The sequence below is a fragment of the Archocentrus centrarchus genome, chromosome 20 (assembly GCF_007364275.1).
Source record: "Archocentrus centrarchus isolate MPI-CPG fArcCen1 chromosome 20, fArcCen1, whole genome shotgun sequence".
NCBI classification, from domain to species: Eukaryota; Metazoa; Chordata; class Actinopteri; order Cichliformes; family Cichlidae; genus Archocentrus; species Archocentrus centrarchus.
The window spans coordinates 11,794,056-11,821,782 of NC_044365.1; the positions used below are offsets into that span (position 1 = coordinate 11,794,056).

Consider the following 27,727-nt stretch of genomic DNA (forward strand, 5'->3'; position numbering starts at 1 on the left):
AGGGTGCATCGGGAGTAATCAGCAGTGGCACGGCTATATACAGTAAGATTTTGTTTTCTCTTTTTCTTCTCAGTGTTACCAAAGATAGCCTTGAATTGTATTTTTGTGCTGAAGCTAATGGAATAAGTGTCATTACAAGGGAACCATTAGGCCTTGAAGATGGTGTTAAAAGGAGATAAGCAGCTGTGTTCAGATAGAAATACAAAATTAATCCTAAGTGGTTGCTGGAACGAGACAAAATCTCTTGACACAGGACCATTTAGGATCTAGGTGTGATCTCAATAAAACATGATACACTCTTTACAAGCATCCACAACAGGATTATTGCACTGTAAAGTGTCTGCAGCAGACAGCGGGTTTAACTCAGTCTACATAGTGCAGGAGCTAAAGGGAAAAAAGCCCAATGAATGACTTTGCTGCACTATTTGGAGCTTTTATGCTGTAAGAAAAGTCGGGCATTTTGCACATCCTATATGACCTGACACTGGTGCTGCATTTTTTACAAATCAGCACATGACACATGGCATAAAATCTGCTGGACTCAAGTTAGCAGAGGCTTCAATGTTAACTCTGATTTAGAGGTTTTAAGATCAGGAGTCCTTTTGTGCTTTCACTGTTTTTGCACTTAGGAGTGCAGAGAATCTATACTCAGTTCCACCCAATAATCATTATAATTACATAGGCTAAACAAATGACTTATTAATTAGATTGCAGTATTATAAATACCAACCAAAGGGATTTCTCACAAGCTGACAACTCCACCGTGGTTTCGTGATTTAGACAGCCTACTTTTTGCAGCGTGATGCCTCCCCTCTCTCTCCTTCCCTCTGCTGGCCACGGCCCCAGAACAGGCGTAAGCCATCCACAGTATGTTCGCAGTCTCAGGCTGTGTACTAGGAAACATGAGCAGGGTGAGATATTCAGAGTCCCGGGCAGCGCGGAGCAGGCCGCTCGATAAAGCGGAGGAGGAGACGGCGGTCCGTGCGGTTTGAGCTCAGGATCTCAGGAGGGGAACATGTGAGCAGGGAATGGGTGACTGGAAACAGGATTATTGCTCTACACAGCAGAGAGACGCAGGAGGGACCCGGGACAGGTAACTGAGCGCTGACAGTGATTAACTGTAGCAGGAATGGAGTGATTTCCGCGGGTTTGACAGGTTTTAACCGAGTTATTCAGAGTTGGGACCAAGGATGTAGTGGTGATAAACCCGCTCAAAAACGTGTTTACTTTGAATGAACTTGACCGAATTTGCGGCTCTTTATTCTCGCTTTGAAAACATGTAGAAACCTAAATACAATATATGATACAGACAGAGATTCGGAATTAAATATACCAGCAGGGTGGTTTTCGTTTATTTCAGTGCTGTTTCTGTGCGTGTTTTGCACCAGGTTGATGGTGAAAGCTCCACATCAAGGTGCGTCTTTTGTCATGACAGATTCAATAATCGATTAGAAAAAATCCAAATTGAAGCCGAAAGGAGGAAAAAACGAAATGTCACATTTTTTGGAAGCCTACAGGTTTGTTTGTATTACATGAAAAAGCGCGGGGGGGTGGGGTGGAAGAACCAAACAAAACAAACCATTCAGGGGTTCTTGACGTGCGGCCGCAGAGCAGAGGAGGATGCTTGAACAAGAATTCCACTTGGACACATTTTACAAACTCAAATTTAGTGTTTGCACGCCTGCAGTGCAAGTTCCCTGTTACTCCCTGGAAATAAAGAGCATTAAATTGAACAGAGTGGAATTTTGTCACATAGAAAATTCAGATAAGGGCTTTTAATGCAGCGCTGCATTAAAATTAAATTTGTTTGACCAATTTATTCATAATTAATCTGCTGTCTGCAGGCATAATTCAGAGTTTGTCAGTTTCCTGACATTTGTGTTCCGGAGGTTCACGCATACCTTTGCACATCAGTGGATAATTTGCATAATGAGTCTGCACAAGTACTTCTGTTGTTTTGTTCAGATAAAGTTTGAATGACGCGTCGCAACAGCACTGTTACGCACGGGCTACCTTAGGTAAAGTCGATCTTCAGGTTTTTCATGTCGTGTAAATGCGTGAAGGTATGAAACTTGCATTTTTTTTCCCAAGTACGAGAATTAAGTGTTTTCTTATGATCCTCGTGGCCAAAGGTCAAGTTTGTTTATTTCCTTGAGGTATTTATGAGGATTCTTGTTTGTTTGTTTTGTTTTGTTTTGTTTGTTTGTTTTTTGGTTTTGTTTTGTTTTTGTTTTTTAAAATATGCACATTTGCTCCACAGGAGAGACACGGGGACACTGTGACAAATCCGAGGATTTCCTCCCCCCCCTTTTCTCAATTTTTACGCGTCAGAGAAAAAACGGTGGATTGTCTGGCCAAAGATGAACACCATCGTCTTTAACAAGCTAAGCGGCCAGGTTCTGTTTGAGGAGAAAGCGAAGGAGGTGGAAATGAGCAGCAGAAATTACCTAGAAGTGATCGACGGGCAGCATCCAGACCTCCTCTCCAGCAACCAGACCATCAGAGACAACCAGGCGATCAGACACAGGCGGAGCGGGTATGAGGAGCGTTCCGTTATGTTTAACGCTGCTGGTCAGCATGTGCGGAGTTGGTTTAACTGGAGTTTCCCTCTGGGGTTTTACTGATGAGGAATACTTCGATTTCACGGTTATTTCTCTCAGCACGAGCTAACAGAGCAGAGAGTGAACAACAATGCTGGTTTTGTTATCAGAGCACTGCGGTTATCGCTCCAGTTTGTGCGCAGAATTAAAAACAGCAGACGAAACACCAGAGCCAGACTTTTGGGTTCAGTGCCTGTGAAAATAAATATTTAATCCATGTGTGTGCATGATCCCTGTTGAGCTGTAATACAAATGCATTTATTAACATTTGGGTTTGATAAAGTAGCTCCTGCAGCAGTGCGTAATTGCGCATTTATAGACAAACATCTGAAATTTACGCCGGTCTAAATAATCCTCAGTTTTGGTCGTTTATAGATTTACAACTCCAGCGTATTATGCTCTACATCTCAGCACTGAAAGAAAAATATGATCATCCATTTTGACTTTTTTCATGTGGCTTTAATGCAACAGGATTCCAAGGCTCAGGGAGTTGATATTTACCGTTTCCCAATCTGGTCTTTATTTAGGTGCTGATGTTCACAGCTAATCTTAGAGTTAATAAGTGGGTGAGCCTTGTTCAGTAGCGGCGTCCTCCATCTGTTTTCAATAAATAAATTCACCCTTGAGCTCTCTGTGTGGTCTAGTCAATCACATAAAGGGTCATAGTTTTTTTTTAGGTCTATATGTTTTTCTACAATAGGAAGCAGGTGTAGTTACTTGTTTATATCTCCATGTTTATTAGGCATATATGAGAGCAACCTGAGGGAAAGCCAGGATTTTAAGGAGCCTTTTGAAGCAGAAACCTTCAGCAATAATGAAAGAATTCTTTGTGAACTTCTGTGAGTTGTAGGTGTCCTCTCAGGGGACAGATCAGTACTAACAAAGAACATTAAATTATTAAACAGAGTGCGTGTGAGAGAGAGTGTGTTTAAAGTTCCGAACATGGAATGAAATGGCCTTTAAGATGTTCATAGCAATCTGGATTACAAGGAAAATATTTGTAGAACATGAACCTCGGGTAGGCTTTGAGGTTAGACTAAAATATGTTACATCTGCAGTGAGTGGAGCTTTTTCATGAGATAAAGGCAGACGTGGAGCACAGCACCATACTGACATCTACAGGTTCATAAAACCTGGAGCTACAGGTGAGACTGAGTCCTCCACAGCTCAGAACAACCAGCAGACTCAGAGAAAGACTTTTTTAGTATTCCTTTAAGGGCGCTCAGGATAATGAATTCATAGCAAATTCATATATTGTGATATTTCATCTTGTGTAATTTTACTGCAGTATTCTTTTACGAGTTGTTGCTGCAGCTGTACTCACCACCGAGTTGCTGAATTGAGTCTTGAGAGAATATATTTGCGATCTTCTAAGCCACATAGTATATTCCCTACTTTGATTTTCTGTAAGTGAAAACCAGAAGTATAATTTCAGCTTTTTGTCTGTCCCCTGTGTGATGGCTTGGCTGAAGCCGTGGCCTCAGCTACATTGTTCTTGATCCACTTCTGCTGGGTGTGAAAAGTTAATCTGGCAGATCTGTGTGCCTGAGCAGAATGTTTTTGTTTGTTTCATTGCAATGTGTTGGCGGTTTGTGGGACACGCAATGAAAAATAAACTGCCAGTGGCTATTCACTCTCTCCCCCCTCTCTGACTCAGTCTCTCGTCCTTTTTCTCTGTCTCTACGTCTCTTTAACATCGCTCAGCTTAATTGCAGTGCTTTTGGTGAGAAAATTGCATACTCTATAGAGTGTTCACTTTATGTGTCATGACTAACAAAGTCAGACAACATACCGCTCTGCTTAGGACTCCACTTGCAGGTTGCATAACACTGTTTGTTCATTTCAATAAACAGCACGATCCTGATTCGCTTTCATTGTTTTAAAACCAGATTTGAGCACAGTTTTCAAAAGTTTTGAATCTATACTGTTTTCCAACATTTTATTCAAATATAACAAACTTTGTGTTAACTCACAAATGCACAGTGGGCACATCCTCTGTCTTACTCATGAAAAGGAAGACTAAATCTGGCAGGTTATGTGTAAAAAAAGATAAAAGGCTCAAAACATAATTACATTTTTTTTATGAAAAAAAAAATGCAGTCAGAATCCAAATAATAAATGCACACTGTACCTGGTTTGTTAACAGGGGTCGTCCCAGTGGCGGTAAAGTCCGACACAAACGTCAGGCCCTGCAGGACATGGCACGGCCGCTCAAGCAGTGGCTGTACAAGCACAGAGACAACCCCTACCCCACCAAGACGGAGAAAATCCTCCTGGCACTCGGCTCCCAAATGACCCTGGTCCAGGTGAGCCCGGTTCCTTCAAACTTACTGGTCAGGTGACCAAGAAAATGAGCGTGAACACACAGAGTGAAATTAAAAAGCAAAGTCTGATTTCTATGCTTGGGAGCTTTTGGAATCCAGCCTGGAAAAGCTGGATTTTAATTTGCATATAAAGTATGTGGAAGGTGTTATTTCGTCTTGATTTGTTTGTTTTACCACACCACTGCAGCACTGAATATTGTTGTTTTTCCTGCCTTCTTTCCTGACAGCTGATTCTTTCATTTACCACTATTGTGAAAACACTTTGCTAATGACTACTTCATTTGTATAATATTATAAAGGCCTGCTGTGGAAAACATAGAAGCAAATTTTTTTCTTTGTCATTCCTTTGTTTATCTGAGAACCCTCAAATTTATCTTTAGAGTCTACTGTGGTTAAATTATCAGCGCAGGTTTTCACAATCTTCCTGCACTTCCAAATAGAATCTTAGGTCATGGAACTCTTTTGACTTTCATGTGCCAGTGCAAGAAAGGGAATTAATTAATTGAATTAATTGAACTATTTTTAATGGCACAAATTTTAGTTACATTGTGTTTTTATAAGAATTCTGGAAGAACAGTGAAATCAATCTTTTTTTTCAGTTAATTCTATGTAGCAGGAATGCATTTTCATACTACCTTTTCATTTGTTCATTTGACAACACTTCATTATTATTTTGGTACCTCAAAGAGATCCCAACCCAGAGGTTGGGAGCCTCTGATGTACTGTACAGCAGTTATAAATGCAGGTTTTGTGTATGCTTTAAGCTGTATTGCACCCTCTACTGATGACGCCAGAGTACAGAGGACAGTTTGACTTTAGCGACTGACCGCTGAGAGGAAAACCCAGTGGAGAATATGAGTGTGTTTGGTGTCTGGCACGTGCAGCTGTGTATGTACAGTATCATCTGGCTGACAAGGTCACTGATACAGCCTCAGAAAGTCTGCGGCGGCTTTTTTGGGCCGCCGGCCACGGCGCTTAATCTGGTTCTCATTTTGGGGGCCTGATGGAGCTGTTTGTTTTGGTGAGGGCGAGTAGAGTGCAGAGGAATGCTTTGTGTTGGACACAGGGGTGCTGCGCTGCTCACACACACTCTCACACAACCTCACACACGCATACATACATTTAAGCTGACACCTGAATACCAGCAGCGGCAGCAGCGTCAAAGGTCAGTGGAAGATTTCACGATGGTGAAGATTATATTTTCCAGCATGAGGGAGGTCTGTAAGGTTTATTAATCATTTTTTATTTATGTATCTGTTAAGTGTATATTGCTGAGTCGACTAATCAAATAGCTGATCAAAAAAACTCAGAAATTTGCTGTTTCTAGATCCACAAATGTAACTGTATACAGTTTTTCTCTTATTAAAAAGGATATAATGTTTGATATATGAGCATGTGGGACACAACCACAATTGTAAATGGTTCTGGGACCATTTGGTGGGTATTTTCTGTCATTTTATAGACTAAATAATTTATCATTTAATTTAAAAAAAATCTGTAAATTATGTGATATGACAGTACCAGCTCACTGTAGCCCTGAATGGCTCACTTTTTTTTGCTTGTCCATTGATTGAGGATGAGCGCTACCCAGTTCTTCCACTGTTTAGTCCAGAAATATCGAACGCATCACTTCCTGTGCATTTTCCCAGGAAACACCCACCTGGCATCAGGTGTTTAAAACAACTAAATCTGTCATGCTTTAGCAAAACAGCCTGTTCTTTCCATGTAAATACTGTGAATCAAGTGTGCTAATAATCCAGTGCCATCTCTCCATCACCACTGAAATCCCTTGCCGTCCCTGCATGCCGTCTCCTCTACGGTACACACACAAGCCACGGCTGAGAGAGCTGGTTTGGCATCAGGGTCCGCCCTTTTAAGCTCTCTGGGTGTCATCCATTCTTCCTCCAGGTCTCATGAGCAAGCTGTCTCATGTCTTACCTCGCCTCCAGCCAAGCCGTAAGATGCCGCCGTCCTCCTGGTGTGCCACGGTGCTGGGCTGGGGACAAAGGCATGTGGGATGGTCGTAGTTAATGAGAAACATGATACTGAAAGAGAGGATCAGAAAAATAAGTACTCTAGCATAAGGCCCCTGCCCCAGCCTCTTCATAAGTTGCTTGAAATCTATTGAGCATGAAAAGTTTTTCTTGTATAATATCTAATGGTCTCCATTCCCAGTGAAAGGAAGAGCGCTGGATCAAGTGTCTCTTTTATTGCATCTTGAAGACAGTGTTGGAAAAAATTTCTTATTGGAGGGAGGCCGCGTGAGTCCAGAATAAGCACGGGGAACGTACATCTCGGCTGGAACATTAGTTAATGAAATGTTGCGTTCGCTGGCCATCCGGCGTTTGAATGGTTTTAAATGTTCCTGCATGGCACTGATACAGAAAAGATGCATGCTGGGATGTCTCTCTGGAGCGTCTGGGATATTTCTTAAATCTCAGTCTTATAGAGCTGCTCTGCAACCCGACTCTGGATCTGTCTTTTGCTTCGGTCTCTCTTGGTTTTTCTGAATGAGACTGATGGCAGGCAGAGAGCAGACGTTTACTTAGAGGATAGACTTTGTTTTGCTATGGATGTGGAAGAGTTTGGAATCCAAACAATAACGTGTTTCTATTTGCCGTGCATTCCCACTTCCTTATTTCTCTTGCTCTCTCTCTCAGGTATCCAACTGGTTCGCCAATGCCAGGAGGCGACTGAAGAACACAGTGAGGCAGCCTGACCTGAGCTGGGCCCTCAGGATCAAGCTCTACAACAAATATGTTCAGGGCAACGCAGAGAGGCTGAGCGTGAGCAGTGATGACAGCTGCTCGGAAGGTACGTTTCCCCATGTGACCAAGGCTGAACTGTCCTTTGACTCATTTCTCCTCAGAGGAAGGGTTAATAGCCATTTCCCCCCTCCCACCATGGCCACTTGCCAACAAACTGCCACCTGTAACAACCTAAAAATAACCACCTGTTACTTACTAACACACCTAATTCTGACCTTGAATATTGTTGATCAGTTTTAACATCACAGTTTTACTGAACTGAGAACACAGTTGTATATCTTCTATGGCAGGAGGCTGTCATATATACAGTGCATGTGCTGTATGTCAGTCAGTTGTGATTCACTCAAATTTATGAAAATTTAAACCACTTTTTCCAGCACGTATAACGTTACATAGCACACGCACAAGCTCACTCTGTCCCCTCAAATTCGTGTCGTTCTCACTGAGAGGCTTTTTATATATTTTATTGGTCACACAAATAAAACGCAGCTCCAAACTCTGTAGCGCTCTGTGGCGATCCTCACTACAGTTTAGAACAGCAAACTAATGCCTGCGTCACAGGTGTCCTGAAATTAACCCGTGTCTTTCAGCCAAACAGAAAAAAAGAATTTTCAGTGGCCGTAGTATCAAAGCAGCATTTCATGAAGCAGGCTTAAAGTTAGTATTGCTAATTTTGAACCAACGCAGCCCTGTTTAAAAAGAAAGTTTTAAACCCTTTAGTATTTCAATTGTGGCTGTCATTACACAAACATATTTTTAAAAGTTGTCGATTGGTGTGCTCAATTCATTTTGACTTGAGGAAATGTGCATTAATTCATCAACGCATATTGTCCATCTTCACTGGCACTAGTTAATATAAAAAATTGCTTTTTCTGCACTTTTCTGTTCTGATTTGGTCCATGACCCTTCATCTGCTATTTGGCCTTTTTCTACAGTTCTCATTCTCTAGATGAAAGCATATCCTTGAATACTGAATGTAAGAATAATTTGATAATGCACGTTAAAGTATGGTGGAAAACACTTGCTGCTCAGTCAGTTTGATGGGTGATCAGTTCTAAGATATCACATCATAACGGCTCCATTATACAAACTGGTCACATGTTGTAAACCCGATGCACTCTGTGCTGACTGGCCCACAAACTTACATCATACTTGTTGTACCCCCAAATTTTAAATGTAGTGTCATGCTATGAAATGGAGCCAAAGGCCAGTTCTGAGTTCCTCCTAAAGTGGTCTGATGCTCTGCAGAAACAATGTTCTGGGTGGATATAAATGGTGAGCGCGTGACCCAGCTAAGAGACGCCGAGGCCGGCGAGCTGCGACACGCTGTCATTAGGACACCCTGCTGAGCCAACCTCTGCCTCCCAGCCTGCAATTGGAAATGAGTGGCTCCCTGTCAGCGTAGTGTATTTACTGCAAACACATGCTGATTCTCAGGGGAGAGACTGCCTTTTTGTACTCCGTGACAGCACAGAAACATGGTTAGGAAACATAAAAAAATACATCTCATATCCCCGAGCAGTGAAAGAATGAAGAGAAAGGACGAGCGTTGCGGTGTCAGTGATCTCTAATTAGATTTTTGAGGAGAAGAAGCCGAGTGTGCGGCTCGCAGAAGAATGTGTGCATGGTGTTTGCATTGTGTCTGCCACAGGCCACTGTACCACCGGAGGCTCTGTATATCTCCCTGACTCTTCTCCCTGTCATATTATGGTTATGAAGCTATCCGCAGCCTGCTCCCACTTCTGACCCACGCTCTAAAAGGCCCTCTATTATGTTTTTAAGCCTATGCTTTTGTTCCAGAGTCTATTTATGGGGCCAGATCTAACCCCACTGACCCGGAGTACATTCCTCTTACTGTCTGAAATGGTCCATCTTGTTTTGGAGCTACAGTAGAGGGAAAATGCTGTTTTCTGTCTGGGATCTGGAGTGTCATGGAGATGTGAAAAGGGGCACATTTTTATCTAAAATACAGTCAGACTTAGATGTGAAAGGACCCCATCGTGGGATCAGATATTTATTGTATGAATGACATCAGAAAAGATGCTGAATTCTGCTTCTGATGCCGCACAGAGTAGAGAGCAAATACTCTCCCTCCATGTGTTTCTGATATATGGGGAGCAATAATTTTAATTTGGCCCAGGCTGAATCAAATGTCCAACCTGCCCAAATTACAAAATTATGGTCTTGGCAGGGACGGTATCTAGAGTGAACTTCTCTCTGATTTCCCTTCTGCCAGAGGATATCTGGTTTTTGAGCATAGTGTTTTATCTTCCTACCCCCTTTCATCAGGTTTGGAACGGTGCCTTAATTTAATCTCTTCAGTTGCAGAGCAGCACCCTGCAAATTATTTATTTCTGCAGGGGAACGTAGGAGCAATGTGCTTTTGATGGAGAGGAAATTGACTAGCATCCGTTACGATTCAGTAATGTGTCTTAAGTCTCGGCTGTGCTTTCTGCTCTTGAAGCAGGAGTGCCAGGTTCAAATCCCACTGCCTCGTGCTTGGCTTCAAGTTTAGCTCAAAATAACCACCACCTGAGTCGGGGGGGTGCATGAAAATTAGAAAATGATTTTAACTGCAGACATACAATATTTGCTGAAGAATATGTGTGTGATTTGTATACACTGACACTAAACTGACTGACCCTAGTGTGTTTTTGAGTTACATAGAGACTGGAATCCTTAAAACATTTTATGCACTTTAAAATACACTTTAGACATTCAACTTCAGTTAATTACAGTATTTAATTTATGAACTATACACATCATCATTGTGAGTTTATGTGTAGTCAGGGACAGCAACAGTGAGAATTTGCTCAGTTTAATAAAGTTGTAGTGTTTACACATGATGAGTTAAACCAAAAAAACTCCACAGTTCCTTCTCTGACACGAGCTATTTTCACTTACTTCCCCCCTCCTTTTAAACTACATTTCTTTTGAAGCGGCTGATGCTCTCAAACACAAAATTTGAACATCAGGTGAGTGGGGTGTCTGCTCACAGCTCTGAGATGACCTTATTAGGAATATCCACTCCCTATGAAATCATTCAGAGCATCTGATGCCTGAGCTTTTGGCTCACCAGGACCACTTGTAAGATTATTCCTTTTTAATGAATCAATAGTACAGATTAAAGAAAAGGTGGAAGAGTACAAGAATATATTCCTGCAGTCCATCTAAATGAGTATTTTTATTTTTATCATGGTGCAGATGGAGACACTCCTCAGAGGACACAGAGCAGCCCCGAGGAGCTCAACAAGCCCATGTACCAGAGTGTGATCAAGAAGGAGGGCTCCTCCATGGTGGGGATGGCCATGGGTATGGGTATGGGCATGGGCGCAGGGCTGCATTCAGCAGCTGAAGCTGCTTCGCTGGCCGAGGACTACGTATCTCCACCCAAGTACAAGAGCAGCCTGCTGCACCGCTACCTGAACGACTCGCTGCGCCACGTCATGGTGGCCAATGCTGTCATGGACGCTCGCAAGAGGAACCATTCCGGTTCCTTCAGCTCCAACGAGTATGATGATGAGCTGCTCTCGCCGTCCTCCTCTGAGGCTGAGGCGAACTTTGTTTATCGGGCTGGTAAGGAGCCACATTTCTTGCATTCTTTCCCTTTAAGAGTCTCCCTCGCACACACGGCATCCTTCACTTTTGTTCTTTTTCTGTCCCCTCCATCTGCACATTTTGTTTTAATTCCTGCAGCTGGTGCATTTTTTTCCAACTGTCTGCCTCTGCCTGCCTCCCTGCTTGTATCGACAGTATATTACGCGTTACCACCGCACGCCCTTCAACTTTCTTTTCACATGACGTTCGGTTTGCTGAATGAGATTCTCGTGACCACTGAGATGTAGTTAGGAGGGCCTTGAGCCTTAAGAAGTGTTCTATTAAATTAAAGCAATAACCAGAGTGTGTACAACACACTAACACACACTCATGCAGACATTCATTTCTCCACAGCACAGACGCCCATGTGCTGTCAGTTCACACACACTTAAGCACACACGTGTCTTTCACCCACCCATAGGCAGATCTTCTGACCTTGAGGCCAGACACAACAGGGCCATGTGGAGCATGCTCACATTCAGACGACTGTTTGGGATGCCTTTGATCGTGACATGAGGTCCTGCTGAGAGAGCAAGGCAAACAGGCTGTGCGTTTGTGTCAGCCTGCGTGTGTGTGTGCATACGTGTATGATATCTTTAAGCACAAACTCCTTTTTTGACCTTTAACTAAAGAAAAAGATTTTTTTTCATCTCATACAAAAAGTCTTCAGTTTCCACCAAAGGCAAAATCACCTTAAAAGGTCCACTTTAGTTTGCATCACTGCCACTGCTGCTAATGTCTTTACAGTCGGTAGAGTTGGAGGGATCTTTTTCCTCCGTTCAGAAGAAGACACTTGCTTCCGTTAATTTTCTGCAGAATGAAAACACCTTCCACATCAAAACAGAGGATAGACTTTGTTTTTCTATGCCTATTTCAGTATTTTTGTATTGGCCCGTTATATTTTCCACTCTGCTGCTGTGTTTTAGTAGGAATGGCATGGAATGGAATTCCCCACAAGGAAATGATCTTTAAAAAAATGTTGCCTTTCTTTTACATGTTTTTATCTGGGGCATTTTTTTTCCTCGTTCAAGCTAGATTCAACTTTGTTTTTTTCAGTAAATCAGCAGAAATAAACAGGATGGTAAAACAATATCTAGGAAGTTAGTAGAGTCCCTAATCTTTTATGATTACCTTAAAACAAGTGTGTATATTGTTTTAATTTCATGTTAATTCAACTTGAAATTCCAGTTTTTTCATTGTCATTTCTTAGAAATTAGTTCCTCTCAGGCTCGGTCTTCTGACTCGAGGTGAGTTGAATCAATTAAGTTTTCTCTGAACTTCTTAAATTCACTTTCTAAAGAAGTCTCATTTAGTATCAGCAATTTGAGGGGACAGACTTCAGAGACCTTAGTTTTTTGTTGTTTAAAACAATCATAACCGTGCTTCTTGTTGTGCATTGCAGCCACTTGTGAGTCACTCTGAATTAACTGCTAGAGTTGACTGCAGTTAGCTCATTTTTAAGTCTGCAGGGAGAGTAGCCTTTTTAACCTGAACAAGCTAAAATGTTTCATAGCGTCATCATTAACCGTGAAGACATTGTCAGCTCGATGCAAATCAGGAAACTCTGCAGGCTGCAGAGGCTTTCAGAACGCTTGAGCTCGCAGCTTGTCTGAGGTGAGAACAATTAAAGGTCAGGTCTGTCTTCCTCAGCTGAGAACACTGGGCCTTTGTTCAGGCAGGCTTCATAACCAATAGTAATGTTTTCACTTTCTGCAGAGCATGGACAGAACCCGGAGGGCCTGGATTTGAAGGTGTAGGTGGTGGGGTAATGGAGAAAGGGGAGAGAGGGGTTGTGGAGGGAAGAGCAGGTTTTATTGTGTCTCTCATGGATAAATGTGTTTCCTATTATCTGACCATGAAGGAGCTTGTGTGTGTGTGTGTGTGTGTGTGTGTGTGTGTGTGTGTGTGCGTGCGTGCGTGCAGGGTTTGTTTGAAATGCATCGACTGCAATGGGTACAGTTGTCTTTATCAAAAAACTTAAAACCCTGTGACCTGAACGAACATCAGGCTTTTTCACAGTGAAGCACCTGCTGAGACTCAGATGGAGAAAGAAAGAAAGAGATGAATAGACCAAGTGAGACATATAACTCCCCTCTACCAGAGTTTAATAAGAGAAATCCCCCCACCGAAACAAAAAGGATTAATTCATCTGGCTGACCTGCTGTTTTTAATAGAGGCTAACTATTTTATCTCTATGGTTGATATAACTTCTTGGCGTTGACGTGTCCCTCTTGGATTTCTCAGGCTTTGGCACCATTACAGAAGTGTTACTCTCTTACATGCAAGAGGAGCTTTTGAATCCACACATGGAAAGTTCTCAGAGGCGGTGTTGACTCATGGGATCGAACACCTGCTGGGGCCCTCCGATCTGATCGCCCGCTCAAAGAAACGAAACAAAGAAAAGTCAAGAAAATGAAATTTTAATTCCGCATCTGATCTCCCAGACAGAGCAAATGACAGAGTGGAGAGAGAAATAATGTTAAGCTCAGGCTTACGTCATTTCCTCTGTTTTTTTTTCTCTCCTGCAGGCTCCACTTTCCAGATATTTCTGAAGTGAACACATTCCTCTTTTGCAAATAGTTTTATTGTATTTTTACAATGAAAGAAAAATGTTTCCCCAAGTAGCTGATTTCTCATAAATTTATACTTACATCAGTAACTCAGAGAAAAAGAAGACAGAATAAATCAGTTTTAAGCTCCCTGAATGTTCCCCCACTTTCTTTTTGACAGTAACAAAATGTCTGACATCTTCGGTCAGCAGGGAGGAAAAGAATTTGAACATGAAAAAAAAAAAAAACAGCTTGAACACAAAACGGTGTCTCTCGGTGCATTCTTCCGCCGAATTCCAGCTTGCGAACAACATTTGTGATTGGCCGAAGCAACAGTGGCGTGCCTGGCAACCATCGTCTCATAGGCTCAAAGTCCGTTAATGGGCCAGTTGGTTGTTGTGGCCGCAGCCTGAGCCCCTGTGACTACAGAGGGCAGTCAGACGTGGCAGGAGATGGTGAGTGTAGATTTACCCCAGTGGAAAACTAAACTTCTGCCAACTTGAAAGGACTCGCATACAATTCGCAGGCCTCATACAAGCACAGGCACACACACACACACACATCCAGTGCAAACACACCCACTGCAGTCCAAAGCCTGTGGGGAATTTCATTGAACACAAGGAGCAATAGAATTCCATCACACATGCCAGGGGTTTCATGCCAAATTACCCTTTAATGGGATATTAAATGGCAGGAATCTGGCTGAGTGTTTTTCTTGTTGCTCGGTACCAGATTTCACCCCGTCTGATATCATATTGATCATTATACGCCAAATAACTCCCAACGTTTCTGCGGGTGGAGACAGAGAGATCTTGGTCAGATGTTTTACACGAGATTGACAGTGGTACATTTTCTCAGGTTCTCCCCTTTATGGACTCTGGTTACAGCTGAGTACAGTAGCCTGATGGTGAATGTAGAATGCTTGCCAAAGCATCTATTGATGTGGGAAAGCCCCAATAACAGCAAGCTAGTCAGTGGCCAACAGCAAGTTTCCAATAATGAGGTTTTTATATGTCTGTTTTAAGACATTCATCTATTAAGTTGAGATATTGTTAATAGCACTCTGACTGAATTACTGTTATAGCAGCATACTAAAATACAATGAACGTGCATGTTACGAGGTAATGTTTGCCTTTTGAGTTAAAGGTGTTAGCATGCTAACATTTGCTCACAAACAGAGTTGGTGAAGACATTACAATTCCACAGATATGGTCATGTCTTTGGAAAAAAATTTGATCCCATCGTAGCGCTAAAGTCGTTCATTTTGTAGCTCCCATAAACATAACCACAAAGTGTCATGAAAATTCCTGTAAAAGCTGTTGAGATATTGCAGCCTGGACCAAAGTGTTGGTGCAACCACACAGATCAATGCAAAAATAAATAAATAATAATAAAATAAATGATTTTAGAAATCATCTCTTTTTTTTTTCTCTCTCTCTCATTTTTAAGATCTTTTCTTGAGCTGAGGCTGATGGGAATGATCTTAATTTGTCATGTGTCTGGGGAGAAAAGTACTGGACTAAGTTAAAAGGACAATCATAAAACACTTCCCTGCTTCCCAGGAACCAGCCCCGTACATTTCACCCAAAAAAGTAGCAAAGCTAAATTGTTGGACCCAAAATTGCAACCACTGACAACAGCAGGTATGGGAGAGGCTACTACAATAAATTCAGCAGTGATTCACAGATGATTCTGTTGGCCATGAAAAGTACCCAGACTTCCACTGCATCCTGTTTGTACTCAAACCTGGCAACATCCGGGCTGGTTTTCAAAAGGCACCAGGATAGAACTTTGAAATGGCTTTGCATGAGCACCAGCAATGTGCTGGTGGGAAAGAGGTTAAAGTTATTCTTCCTGAGGGAAACATGAATATGAAGTGGCTAAAAGTGAAATATTTGTGTCGAAACTTGCCAACATCGTGTAATTATTTATTTTTGTCTGTTACTTCCCCTATTTATTGGCTTTCCCTTCAATAAGTATATGAATTAGAGGATTTCTGCCACTGAAAGAAACAAACTCACTCATTATTTATGGCGTTCAAGTGACTTAAATCTAAATCTGGTAGTTTTTAACACGTAGGATTCTTAGAAATCTGTTCAATGAAAACAGCAGTGTTCGACAGCAGCCGCTGAGATCCTAAGGGCCTTTCAAATTAGGCTACAGTGAGTGCCAGACAGTTATTGAATCCTGGAGAGTTTTGTAGCACTTAAGGAGCTGCCGACTTGTCCAGGTGAATGGAAGAAAATTCATTTCAGTGCGGAAAAAAAACAACCTGAGTGTTTGGATTTCTTGTCGTGAGGTGGAAGGGTAGAAAGATGTGATGGTCACTGCTGATAAAAAGAGATTTCTATCATGATTGTTTTCATATTTTCGACTAACAAGATATACTTAACTGGATTTCCCTTACCGTTAATGTCTCTCTTGTTTCCTCTCCAAAGAGAAACCCAACTGGGATGACTTTTGCAGCAGTGTTGTTGAGGGATGGCAGCTGTTGTGACTGATTTAAGGTCCTAATGTCTTTCTTGCTTGAGCAGGAGTGTAATTTACTTTAATCTACAGTGTAACAGGAAAAACAATGCTCGACACAGGGACACTCAATGACAATGAGCCGCTCCCGGACAGTGATGGATGCAGACTCATCGCCTTAGGAATTTAAAGATGTGGATAGACTGGCTACGATTTGCTCTTTCCACAGTTTCATAGGAAAGGAGAAAGGGAAGACAGAAAGAGGGGATTGGAGATGTTGTTCCAAGGCGGCAGCTTTTGCCAAGACTTACTGGGTTCAGGTTGGGCTTTAGAAATCAGTGTGGACGGCATGAGAGGAGGAGAGGGAGGAGAGGGAGGCACTCACTCCGTCCAGATCAAGAGTTGAGTTTCTCCAGAATTGGCCTGTTGGGAGAAGAAAGACAGCATGGTGGCAGTAACTAAGACACACAGAGAGTGTGGTTGGAAGAAGTGAGTGTGTGCATGTGTGTGCATTCTTGATCTTTTTTTTTCTCTCTCTCTCTCTCTCTCAAAGATAGGAAGATGAGGGGAAAAAGTGGGGACATCTGGTCAGCCCTTACTCTGTGATGGGGCTGTTTCATGAATAGGACTGGGACTTAGGGATTGGGTGAGACTACTAACAATTAAACTGAGGTGAAGGTAAAGTTCATCCAAATTACAAAAGTGATCTATATTTTTGTACTTACCCCTTACAGAGTCTGGTCATGCAGATAGTTAATAACCATAATAAATGCCTCTGAAAAGTCTTCCAGCACTATTGGGAGAGATTGGAATTTTATTTGTCCTCCTCAGAGCATTGAAAAATCTCGTTAGAAAAAAAAAAAGCAGGGACTATTTCCAAAAAAACCGTGTCCCCTGGTGCAAAGAACTCACCGCCAGCTGAATTTTCTGGTACTGTAGAAAGGAGCTCCAGTAACAACTGTTGAAACCGTTTAAACCTTTCGTAATTTCAAGACATAACAATGATCTAAAATATGTGACATATTTAAACTAACATTGTATTAAGTTGAAATGATGTAAGCTTGATCTCAATTACAAGAAAAAGCAGTTTCCTTTAATTTAAGAGGGTTCTTGATAGTGGAAATGATTGGATGAGTGATGTGTATTTGTTCCTTCTGAAAATATAGTTGTTTTTTTTTTAAATGTTGCCACACAACAAAGTCTTTGGCAAACACTGCAGTAGTTGGTGAATTAAAGGCTATATATATAGAATATGAAATTAACAGTAGCGTAGTTTTAGGTGAAGCAGATTTTTAAGTCAGGGATGTCAGTGTGTTCATGAATGGTCAGGAAATATATCATGAGCTATTAAAGTTCTGTTGCCCTGATAAGAATAACATCCACCAAAGAGGTCATGTGATTGGTTTGGCTTGTCTGTTTGTTTGCAAACAGTTATGTCAATATAAAAGTTATGGACAAGTTTGCATGAAATTTCTACCAGAGATGGGATGAAGCCCAAAGTCGATCTGGATGTGAATGGAGGAATTTTTAGAAGGATTTTTTTTGGGTTTTTTTTCATTATAAGATGAAAAAACTTGAAGACATTGCTTTGAATTTCTCAAGATAATATCACAAACTAATATGGATATCCTTCTAGATCCAGGACCTCAATTTATGCATGGTGTGAAGGGAATTATCAGCCTTGGCGGAGGTATGCAGTCTTGGACTGCTCTTGTTTGTGATTATATAATGATTTGAAGGTATTATTTCTGAAGAATTCTCATGGTTTCAAGATTAAAACCATTCTTTATATTTAGTATAATTTGATCTTTGAAAGGATAAATTATCCTTCTTATTATTTTCTGTTTTTACAATTATGGATGATCATATTAAACATGGCCAAATTGCAGGTAATCCCTATGAGCCAAAAGCTCACACACTCGGTTTCAGACAGTTTTTTAAGTCTTTGATTTTTATGATGTCATCAAGAATTTATATATTTAATATAATTGTCTTAGGCATACAGCTCTGGCTGTGAGCTCAGAGGCTCCACCCACCATTCAAATCTTTTGTTTGTAAGGCATGGCCAATCAGACGTGGCTTAAAGGGAGAGGTAAGGAAACTAAAATGGCTCATTTCAGACAGTAGAAGAAATGAAAAAAAAAAGCACCAAACCTTCCAATAAGGATTTTTTTTTTTTTTAATTGTGAGCCGCAGAGTCCATTAATAAAAACAAAAAATGAGGAGCTACAAATGAGCATGATAGGTCCACTTTCACAAGGTATATAACAAGGTGTCCCATCACTTCAACTGTAGTTTTTCTGTCTCATCACGCACAATGGAGAATATAACTGAGAAAGGAAAGTGTGTCTAAGATTAGACACACATAATATGAGGCGAGGTCTTCTTTGATCTAAATGAAAAGCCATGAATTGTCCTTCAGGGTGTGGCTGGTCCAGCAGTGGGAACGACCAAGAGTTGGCAAAAGTTAGGCGTAATCCTGGCATTAAGCTGTGGGACAGCTTCAGGCGAATGGAAAGGTGGATAAAAAGACTGAGAGAGAGACAGAGAGGAAGAAAAAAGCCTGATGGTGAACCTCTCTCACTGGAAGATGGGATACTGGCTTCTGACCACTAAACAGAGGCTGGATGAGAGGCAAACACAGAGGACGGCAGCAGACTGAGACGGTGTTCATCCTGTGGAGAAGTGTTAACAAACACCAGCACAGACACTGTTTATACACAGCACCCTAACATAGAACTTGAAGAGCGCAGAAAAATAAGCCCTCTCAACCTGATAGTTTTTAAATCATCGGCACACCATGGCTTCTAGGGATGGATACACACACACACACACACACACACACACACATAATCAGTTCATTGGATTCAGAAAGCACAGCTGCCTGCCTAGTCGGAGAAACCGAGCCACGCTGCCCTGTTCCGTATAAAACACAAATTGTTTCCATTTTAAAAACTGAGCCGTGTGGAGAACAATCCTCTGCCATTGTGTTCCCACGGGATGGAGGAGAGAGGAGAGAGTTTAATGAGTGAGCAGAGGTGTGACCCGGCGAGGACACGGAACACACATACACAGAAAATCCCCCAAGAGTACGAGAGGGCACTGCAACTACCGCTGTGAAGAATTGCAACATAATGATGCAGTGAGTGCAGCACAAACATATCATTTGGCCAGATCCCCCCCCAAAAAAAGTTTATTTTTGCACACATGTAAACACTTAAAAATCTAAATAATGTTTACTTGTGGTTTTTGCTTCTTTCTTTTTTTTCTCCTTCCTAATGTGTGTGTTTTGTACACCGCAAGCAATTGCCATTTATCCCCAAGGATGTTACTGAGAAAGCTGTGATGAAAGGGTCTGTCTGAGGAGAGTCCGCCCCCTTTTTGTACCAAAGCGGTGATAAGAGGCTCATCAGCGATGCGTCCCTGTAGTATGTGATCCCCTGATGCTATCACTGCCCTCTTTTTAATCTTTCTGTGGCCGTCCATCGTCACTCCACATCCCGCTTCCTGATTCCTCTTTATGTTGAGCCTGTTGCTTCCTCTTTTGGACACTGTGGCAATCCACCCACAGCCACATAGACAAGACACTCACACACTTGCCATAACAACGTATTTACTTCTTCGTCGAGACGCTCTCCTTATTTTGGCTGATTTATGGGGGCCCTGATTACTCTCTGTTTACTGGCACTCGTAAACACAATGACAACCTGGCAGTGTTTAAACATTTTCAAACACTGTTATTATTTCTCCATCTAGCAAGAAGACACAAGGCAATCCTCAGTGCTGGATGTTGGTTATCTTCCCCCCCAACCACAGCCACAGCACCAGTGTGTCATCTGCCGGGCAGACACGGAAAAAAAAAAAAAAAGCACAGAAAAAGCAGGAGAGGAGCGTCATTTTTGGGCAGCAGCTCAGTATCTGTCTGGCTGTGTCACTGCATGTATGTTGGATTTAATAGTTTAAGAGCTAATTATTCAATATTTTTGTAAGCGATGAAAGTGTTGTCAGGGCGAATGGAGAAGGCATTAAATTCACGCCATTGTATGATGTCTTTGGCTAACTGAGTGGAATTGACAGTTTGCTTCATTGGAGCCTCAGACTGTATTCAAAAGCAGCAGAGACGGGGAGAGAAATGGCTGGGAGGGGTAATAGGGTTGGCAGAGCACGAGGCAGTGGAGTGCCAAGGCATCCCTAACTTCATTTACAGACTCTTCTTGACATTATAAAAAGCACAGAGCATCAGAGAAATACATAAAAGATAGGTCTCAAAGGCCAAAAGCATAGTCTCACACGTCGTGCTCAAATCTGTGGCTCAAAATAAAAAAGCATGAAAGGACGTTGCAGCACTGTTGAAGGTCTTGCCATTTCTTTTTTGGTCAAGAAGACTTAAAACAAAAAGTAATTAAAGCCTTTTATGATATGGATCTGACTTCACATCCGGTGAGCTCATGACAGTTCTATGCTGGATGTACAGAGTAGCTTGCAGAGGGATTCACTTTCTGTCCAGCACAGCATCGTGACTCACCTGTGGTGACAGTAATTTCTGACTCATCCTCAGATTTTGCCTGCCTGAGACTTCAAAGAGGCTGCTTAATTACATGACGGTCTGTTCCTATGCTGACCTGCATTGTGGCTGCACAGGTCAGTGGCGAGCAGATCGTCAAGTCTGCAGCACCACTCTGGTTCTCATCAGGTGCTGTTAGGGGAAATCAGCTTAGCTCATTTCCTACTTGAACAGTTGAGTTTGGATTCTGTCTGTGTGTCCAGATTTCATCAGCCTTCATCCAGTGGTGGGAGATTTTCTCATTCTGGTCAATTTAAACATATTTTCCCTTCTGCCCAGTGGCTTTCAGCTTTCTCATAACACTTTCTGCATTTATAAAGCCTTTATTACTATAATCTATCAAATTTAATAACAAATAATTTACTCATCTTTTATTTTAGTCACTTTTTAGAAGAACCTTTTAGCATTCAGAGCATTTTTTTAAAAACTGGCAGTTAAGTCTGGCGCTTTCTTAAATTACATATTCAATTAATTTTTTTTTATATAGCGCTACATCACAACAAGTCTGCTCCTCCTTATATATATCAGTCCAAACAACCCCCTATGAGCAAGCACTTGACGACAGTGGGAAGGAAAAACTCCCTTTCAACAGCAAGAAACCTCTGAACCAGGCTCAGGCAGGGGCAGCTGCCAGAATTGGTTGGGGGTGAGGGGAGGGAAAAAAAACAAAATACATGCTATAGAAGAGAACCAGAAATTAATAATAACTTGTGATTTAATGCAGAGTGTTGTACAAACACATAGAGGATGAAATGAGGTGAGTGAAGAAGAAACACTCATGGGTGCACTTTCTAAGCACTTTCAGTTTTTTTCTTTAATCTGTATGATGGCAAAAAGTGCTAATATCCTTAACATGGTCATCCCAGGCTGTGAAGTCCGAAGCCCCGCCCACCTGCTCGTCAAAACCCTCTCTTTGCAAGGGGAAGCCTATTGAAAGAAAGCTGATTTAAAGGGAGTGTTGTTGTTAAAGAGAGAAGAGCAAAACTGGCTTGCTTCAAATGACAGATGACCCGAGGGGCTGCACCAGGGCAGCTCTTATACCAGGTATAAGAGCAATAAGGATTATACTGAACTGTGAATCATGCAAACCGACTCTAGTAGAGCCAAGGAATAAAAATATGAAGATAGAAATGGAAATGAGCATAAAAGATCCACTATAACTATCAGAGGGAAAGCATTTCTGAAAAAAACTTTTCTGTTTTTAGGTAATCAGTTGCTTTCAATATAATCTCTATTATATTCTAATACTCTATTCTAAAGCCTTATTTTTAGCTTTTTTATACTCTCCTTGGTGACTTAGGATTGACACTTATACTGGATGCAACTACAGATAAAAGCCTGTAATATCATAAAATGCCTGTAAGTGTGTGTGTGTGTGTGCATGTGTGCGCGCGCGCGTGTTTATTTGCCTGTCTGATTCAGCTCAGCCCATGGTTTGTGCAACTCGGCTTGCCTTGTTTATTGTTGTGTGTTGCTAACAACAGCACCAGATGGTAATGATGATAGTCAGCCACTCTCCTCGGCAGTCATCTTAACAGGTGGAACCTCGTAACCTCAATAATTTGTCAGCCCCCGCTTGTTTTCCCTCATTTTTACCAAGTTTTGTTAGAGCTACTTTTTCTTTCTTGCTTTTTTTTTTTTTTTTTTTCCAGCGCTCTTTTTCCTTTCCCTCCATCGCCCCGCTGTGATGTTAAGTGAGCTAGTATTTTTGGACTTCCAGCACAATGCCAGAAACCATCAGACTTCTTAGCTTTCCCCTTTGGCGGTCTGTGCAACCCCACTGTCAGTGAAGCCCAAAGGCAACAGCAAAGTTGACTGAGTATTCAGTAGCAAAGTAGTAGAGTTTTTTAAAAAGTGAAAATAATAAAGATTTGCAGTGATTTATTGGCAATTTATTGAGTCTTTGGCACTGCTCTTGTTTTTAAAAATCTGAGTTTTAGATGTTTTAGGCAAAGAGCTTTGGAAACAGAGTTTGTGCAAGTAGTGATGCATTTCAAGATTCTGGGGTCCAGGGTTTTCTAAGGGTTGAGGGTCTTGGGTGCTGTGCAGGGTGGTGTAGGTCAGCCTTACATCCACCTGCTAGAAACCTCAGGAAACACTGTTTTGTGTGTTCTGAAAGGGAGCATCTGGACAGTGACTGCTTCACACCTCCTGGAAACACTTAAAGCTGTGGATGGAAAGTCTCACGCGTTGCATTTCAGAGCCCACCAACACACACTTTTCTTCTGCCTGTTGTTTGTCTTTGATGTTACTGCTATCAACTATCAGTTGCTGTCACCAGCCAATCTTTACACCACAGCCATAAACACTGAGCTAATATATCTTGGGGGGGGGGCATTAAACAGTACATGAAAACAGTGTAATTTGGCCTCTAATTACAGTGCTGTGATTATGGAGAGTTGTGCGCATTTTTAATCAGGACCAATCTGCTTTAGAGCCCTGGCAACCATCAAGAAAGTAGATGGAGATAGGACGCAGAGAGGATGCCTTCACAGTTTTCAAGTATCCAGTTGATATTGGCAATTTAGGCAATTAATTTGAAGAATGGCTAAAGAAATATAGAGGGATTAAAAACTGGAGACTAAGAAGAGATGGATAATATCAGGGGCTTTAAAAAACGTATTCCTGACATAGCACAGAGTCACTCTTCATTAAAACAGATGTGAAACACAGCATTTGTTTTGGCTGGTTCATTTCGAGTACCTCAATCAGGAGGTATTACAGCAAATCAAGAGGTGAAAAGTCCAAGGAAGGAGGACCTGAGGGATGTCAATAAAGGAAAAGGGACTCGTTGATAAAGCAAGATAAAGGCAGAGTGAAAGATGTGACAGCAGGGAGTTGTGGCCAGATAGGAATGCGAAAACACTTTGACACACCGAAGGCCAAAATCTCATGCTGTGGTTTGTACTTCTGGGTTATCCTTGTCCTTATCGCCCTCTCATACGTGCACACACATTTATTCCTGCTCTTCTTCTGTCCAAGAATGATTGACAGGAAAATTGTGGCGAGTGAAGTCTGTCTCTCTCTCTCGTTCTCTCTCTCCGTGGATTACAGCTATTACAGAACGAACGGGAAGTGCAGGAAATGTTATAATCAGGTTTGCATTAGCTCTGGGGCCTCGTGAACCGTGCACTGTCAACGTGGGTCTCACTGCACTGAAATGGTTTTGGAAAATAAGAGAGGAACAGAGCACGGCGTTGGGAGCAATTAGGCGCTTTGAAGCCTCAACGCTGCATCCAGATATTTGGAAAATCTACTGAGGTTTTTGGCGAGGTTAGAGGTGACAAAGCAGAACGGCAAAATCTTGTGTGTGCTTTCACCGTCGCTGGAGGAGCTCCTGGCTCTCGGTCTCTGTGGGTCTCTGTTTACTGTGCTGAAGCCCGAACACAGTGTCATTGCTCAAGCTTTTTCCATTCCCTTCTTACAATGATGGGAATGAAATTCCAATGAAACTGAAGTGTGCAGATTTTTATTAGCAGAAGAAAACATTCAGGAACGCGAGCTGACTGCTGCTTTGTTGTGACGTGAGTTGTAGGAGGGCCTTGTTGAAACTCCAGGTCAGGTTTAGACACTTGCTTTATTTGGAAATGTGGCATTGGGGGGGTATAGAAGACTGGGTGACCCTGGGTGATGTACTTCATTCAGAAAATCTGATTGACAGCTGAGCAAGAGGCAGCCTAAGTATGATGAACTCTGTTATCTTTGGACTAAATTAAAATTTGGAGAGAATTTGCCCTCTTTTGAGCATTCTTAAGTCATCCAGTCATCAATTTCTGGTCAAGACCGAACTTCTTAAAAGCTCACAGGGCCTTAGATGCATGTTTAGTTAACTTAAAGAGAGCGCCTGGAGGCTACACGGCAAGAAAAATCCAGATGCTCTGCTATTTTTTTTTAATGCCTCACGAAACGCCAAGCCCGTGTCATCATATTCACGGCTGGGCAAAACTCACCTAACGCTGGAACCAGGTTCAGCTCCAACACACACCCAAGTGAACCCCTCCCCCTCCCATGCGCGCGCACACACATTCAACAAGAGCACGCTGAGATAAACACACTGGTTGCCCTGAAGAGAAAGTTGGGTTTCATTGTTTAATGACGTTGCTATTCCCTCTGCTAATATTTCACATATGAGATAGAGATTGCTCCCATTTGAAGAGGAAAAAAAAGAGAGCAGGCATCCATCTTTCTCTCACTGACTCACTTGCTGCCTTTTCATTCCCCCTTAAATCTTCTACGCTCAGTCATTTTTGATCTGATTTCCTCAGACAACTCAATTACGTTGGCCCGGGCCCATTTGTTTTTGAACAAAATATTAGAGAATGGAGTTTATGAGTCATAAGAAACGTCTTTCAACTCGATCCTATTAGTCACCTTGTTTCTTGACGGCTTCTTGCAAAACGTCCTTTTTGTCCAGCATCTGAGCGAAGAGAGAAAACAGAGCAACACATGTTTGCACAAAGTAGGGTGTACACATAGAGCAGCAGCACAGGCCTCACACAAAACCACACGCACACACACACACACATACACACACACACACACACACACACACACACACACACACACACACAGAGACACACACAAACACATGCACACCTCATGAACGCGTATGTTCAGCGACATTCCAATAAATCCTCATTGACCCCAATGAACTCTGCAAAATTAACCTCTTTTTTTTTTTCTCCTTGCTTTCAGAAACCACAGACCATGGATCAAGTAAATGTGACAAGTGAGTAGACTTTCTCTTACACGGCAGCCCACCTCAAGTCATTTACATTTACAAGCGGATCATAATACTCTCTGTTTTGCTCTGTCGTGCGCATGTTTTGCGTGTTCATCAGTGGCAGTGGTGGCCCTGGAGCTGCACAGAAGGAGAAGGTGAAGGGCAAAGACGAGACATACTGGAAGGAGATCAACGCCGCTATGGCCTTGACCAATTTGGCGCAGGGGAAGGACAGCGCCTCTGGGACCACCAGCTGCATTATCCAGAAGTCCTCTCATATTGCAGAGATCAAGACTGTTAAAGTGCCACTGGTGCAAAAATATTAGCCCTGATGTCGTCCCGTCCCTCTATGCAAACCAGCAAACATTCCTGTTTCAGCAAACTCACCAGAGTCCAAATAAACTCCCCCCCCCTCCCACCCCCAAAATGAAAAGAACTGTTGTTTAAGGAAGGGGGGGGGGGTGTTTGAAGTCAGGATGTGTGAAGCAAAAAAGAGAACTTTTCATTCTTTTTGGTTGTTATTGTGTCTAAAAAAAAGTTCAAAAGAGGCCTTCACTTTCCTTTTCTTTAACTGGGCTGATTTGTGAGTATTAGTTTAGCCGCAGTATTTCCTAAAAAAAAAGAAAAAAAAACCTTTTGTAATGTTAACTTATTTTTATGTTTTATTTTTTCTTTCTTTTTTTTTTTTTTTTTATAAACGCTACAAATTTTGTATTTTGCCAAAGTGCCTTTGTTATTCAGACTAATAACTCACTGACTGTAGTCGATGGAGGGCACAGATACTGAGGTGCCTCTGGAATATTTTTAGGGTCCCAGTCACGATTCAGGATTTGATTTGTGAATGAAAATCCCCCGCAACAGCATGTGCCTTAAGGGCTGAATGAGCTCACCAATCCAAGGCACTGATAAACTCAAATGGCACGCACTCACACGGATACGCTGGGCTTAGAAAATGCCCAGCGTGACTTCTCTGAAGGCATTGTTCTTGTTTTGACTGGAGTCTTCATTTTGACTGTAAACTGAACTCTGTGTCAGTCCCACCCACGTCGATGGCGGGCCAACAGAAACTGCTGGATGCGTAGTCTCTGGAGCTTGAAAAAGCTTGACCTGGATGACTGAGAATCTACACAGACATGCTGGATGCGTAGATAAGCAGCCAGCCCTCCTTGTCCACATCTCAGCCTTGGATTTCATTAACCAGCGAAGGATTCCTTTCTTATCGTGGCTTTTACTTGCTCAAATGTGCACATGACGCTCAGCTGGACCCAAATGAAGACACGGTGACAAAGATATTCGCAGATGAGGCGTGCTTTAAGGTTCAGTGGAAGAATGCCATGACCTAAAAGGGATGTTTTTGCTTTGCATTATCAGTGTTTTATGTGGACAGTGTTGCCTTTTCACGTCTATCCTCAGAACAAGATGGTCTGGTATGAAAGAAAAAAAAAAAAAGCCACCACCATGAGCTCCCCCAGCCTTTTGATCCTCAGCCCTCTCAGCTGTTTAGCATTACATTCTAATTGCTGTTTACAAGGAGCCAGAGGATAGGCTTAAACGTTTGACTTTATTCCCCTCGCTCCTTTTTTTTTTTTTTTTTTCGACTTCAAAAATACATTTCAGTATTATCTTTTTGTCGGCCAAGCAAGTATTTGTTATTGTCTGTCTGTGTGTGTCTGACTGTTTTGTTTTTGATCAAAACTCAAGTTTCTCTTAACTCGAGCATCAAGTGCTTCTTTTGTCATCCAGTGGAACGAATCTCGAATGTACTTCTGTACGGTGCATATGTTCTAAATGTTCTAAATGGGGGGAAGGGGGGGGTCAAGTTGAAGTCATGGGGAGAAGTTGAAGTTGGCTGTCTGTGCTGACTTTAATTTTATGTATATCTTCAAGGTACTGTTTATATGTGTCAAAATGTACACTCCTTCAGAAATTGTGCAGTTTTCCTTTTTTTTTTTTTTTACAACCCTGACTGTGCTTCTGGTCAAGGACTCTGAGAGGGAGTGAAGCTGCACAAAGTGACTTTTTGACCTTTTTATGTGTCTTGAATGTGCAAACTGTTTTAAAAAAGCTGCACTTACAGTTCTTGGTTTTTCAGCGGAGATGTTTTTACATAAAAATGAATGGAAGTAAAAGAAATGA

At 42.0% G+C, this 27,727-nt stretch overlaps 1 protein-coding gene across 1 annotated transcript; it reads left to right on the forward strand.

The window, feature by feature from the left end:
• The first annotated feature begins 985 nt into the window (after positions 1 to 985).
• Positions 986 to 25,974, forward strand: LOC115799774 (homeobox protein Mohawk-like). The gene is made up of 7 exons (XM_030757056.1): positions 986 to 1,093; positions 2,261 to 2,536; positions 4,747 to 4,906; positions 7,585 to 7,738; positions 10,897 to 11,268; positions 25,564 to 25,597; positions 25,710 to 25,974. The coding sequence occupies exons 2-7, from the start codon at positions 2,361 to 2,363 to the stop codon at positions 25,915 to 25,917; spliced, it is 1,104 nt and encodes a 367-aa protein (XP_030612916.1). The 5' UTR covers positions 986 to 1,093; positions 2,261 to 2,360; the 3' UTR covers positions 25,918 to 25,974.
• The last annotated feature ends 1,753 nt before the right edge of the window (positions 25,975 to 27,727 follow it).

What these genes read in the sequence shown, in the direction of transcription:
- LOC115799774 (XM_030757056.1), top strand. Translation starts at nt 2,361, where the DNA reads ATGAACACCATCGTCTTTAACAAGCTAAGCGGCCAGGTTCTGTTTGAG. An exon ending in CCCAAATGACCCTGGTCCAG is followed by an intron (nt 4,907 to 7,584) that starts GTGAGCCCGGTT and finishes TCTCTCTCTCAG; the next exon opens with GTATCCAACTGGTTCGCCAA. An exon ending in GAACTTTGTTTATCGGGCTG is followed by an intron (nt 11,269 to 25,563) that starts GTAAGGAGCCAC and finishes CCTTGCTTTCAG; the next exon opens with AAACCACAGACCATGGATCA.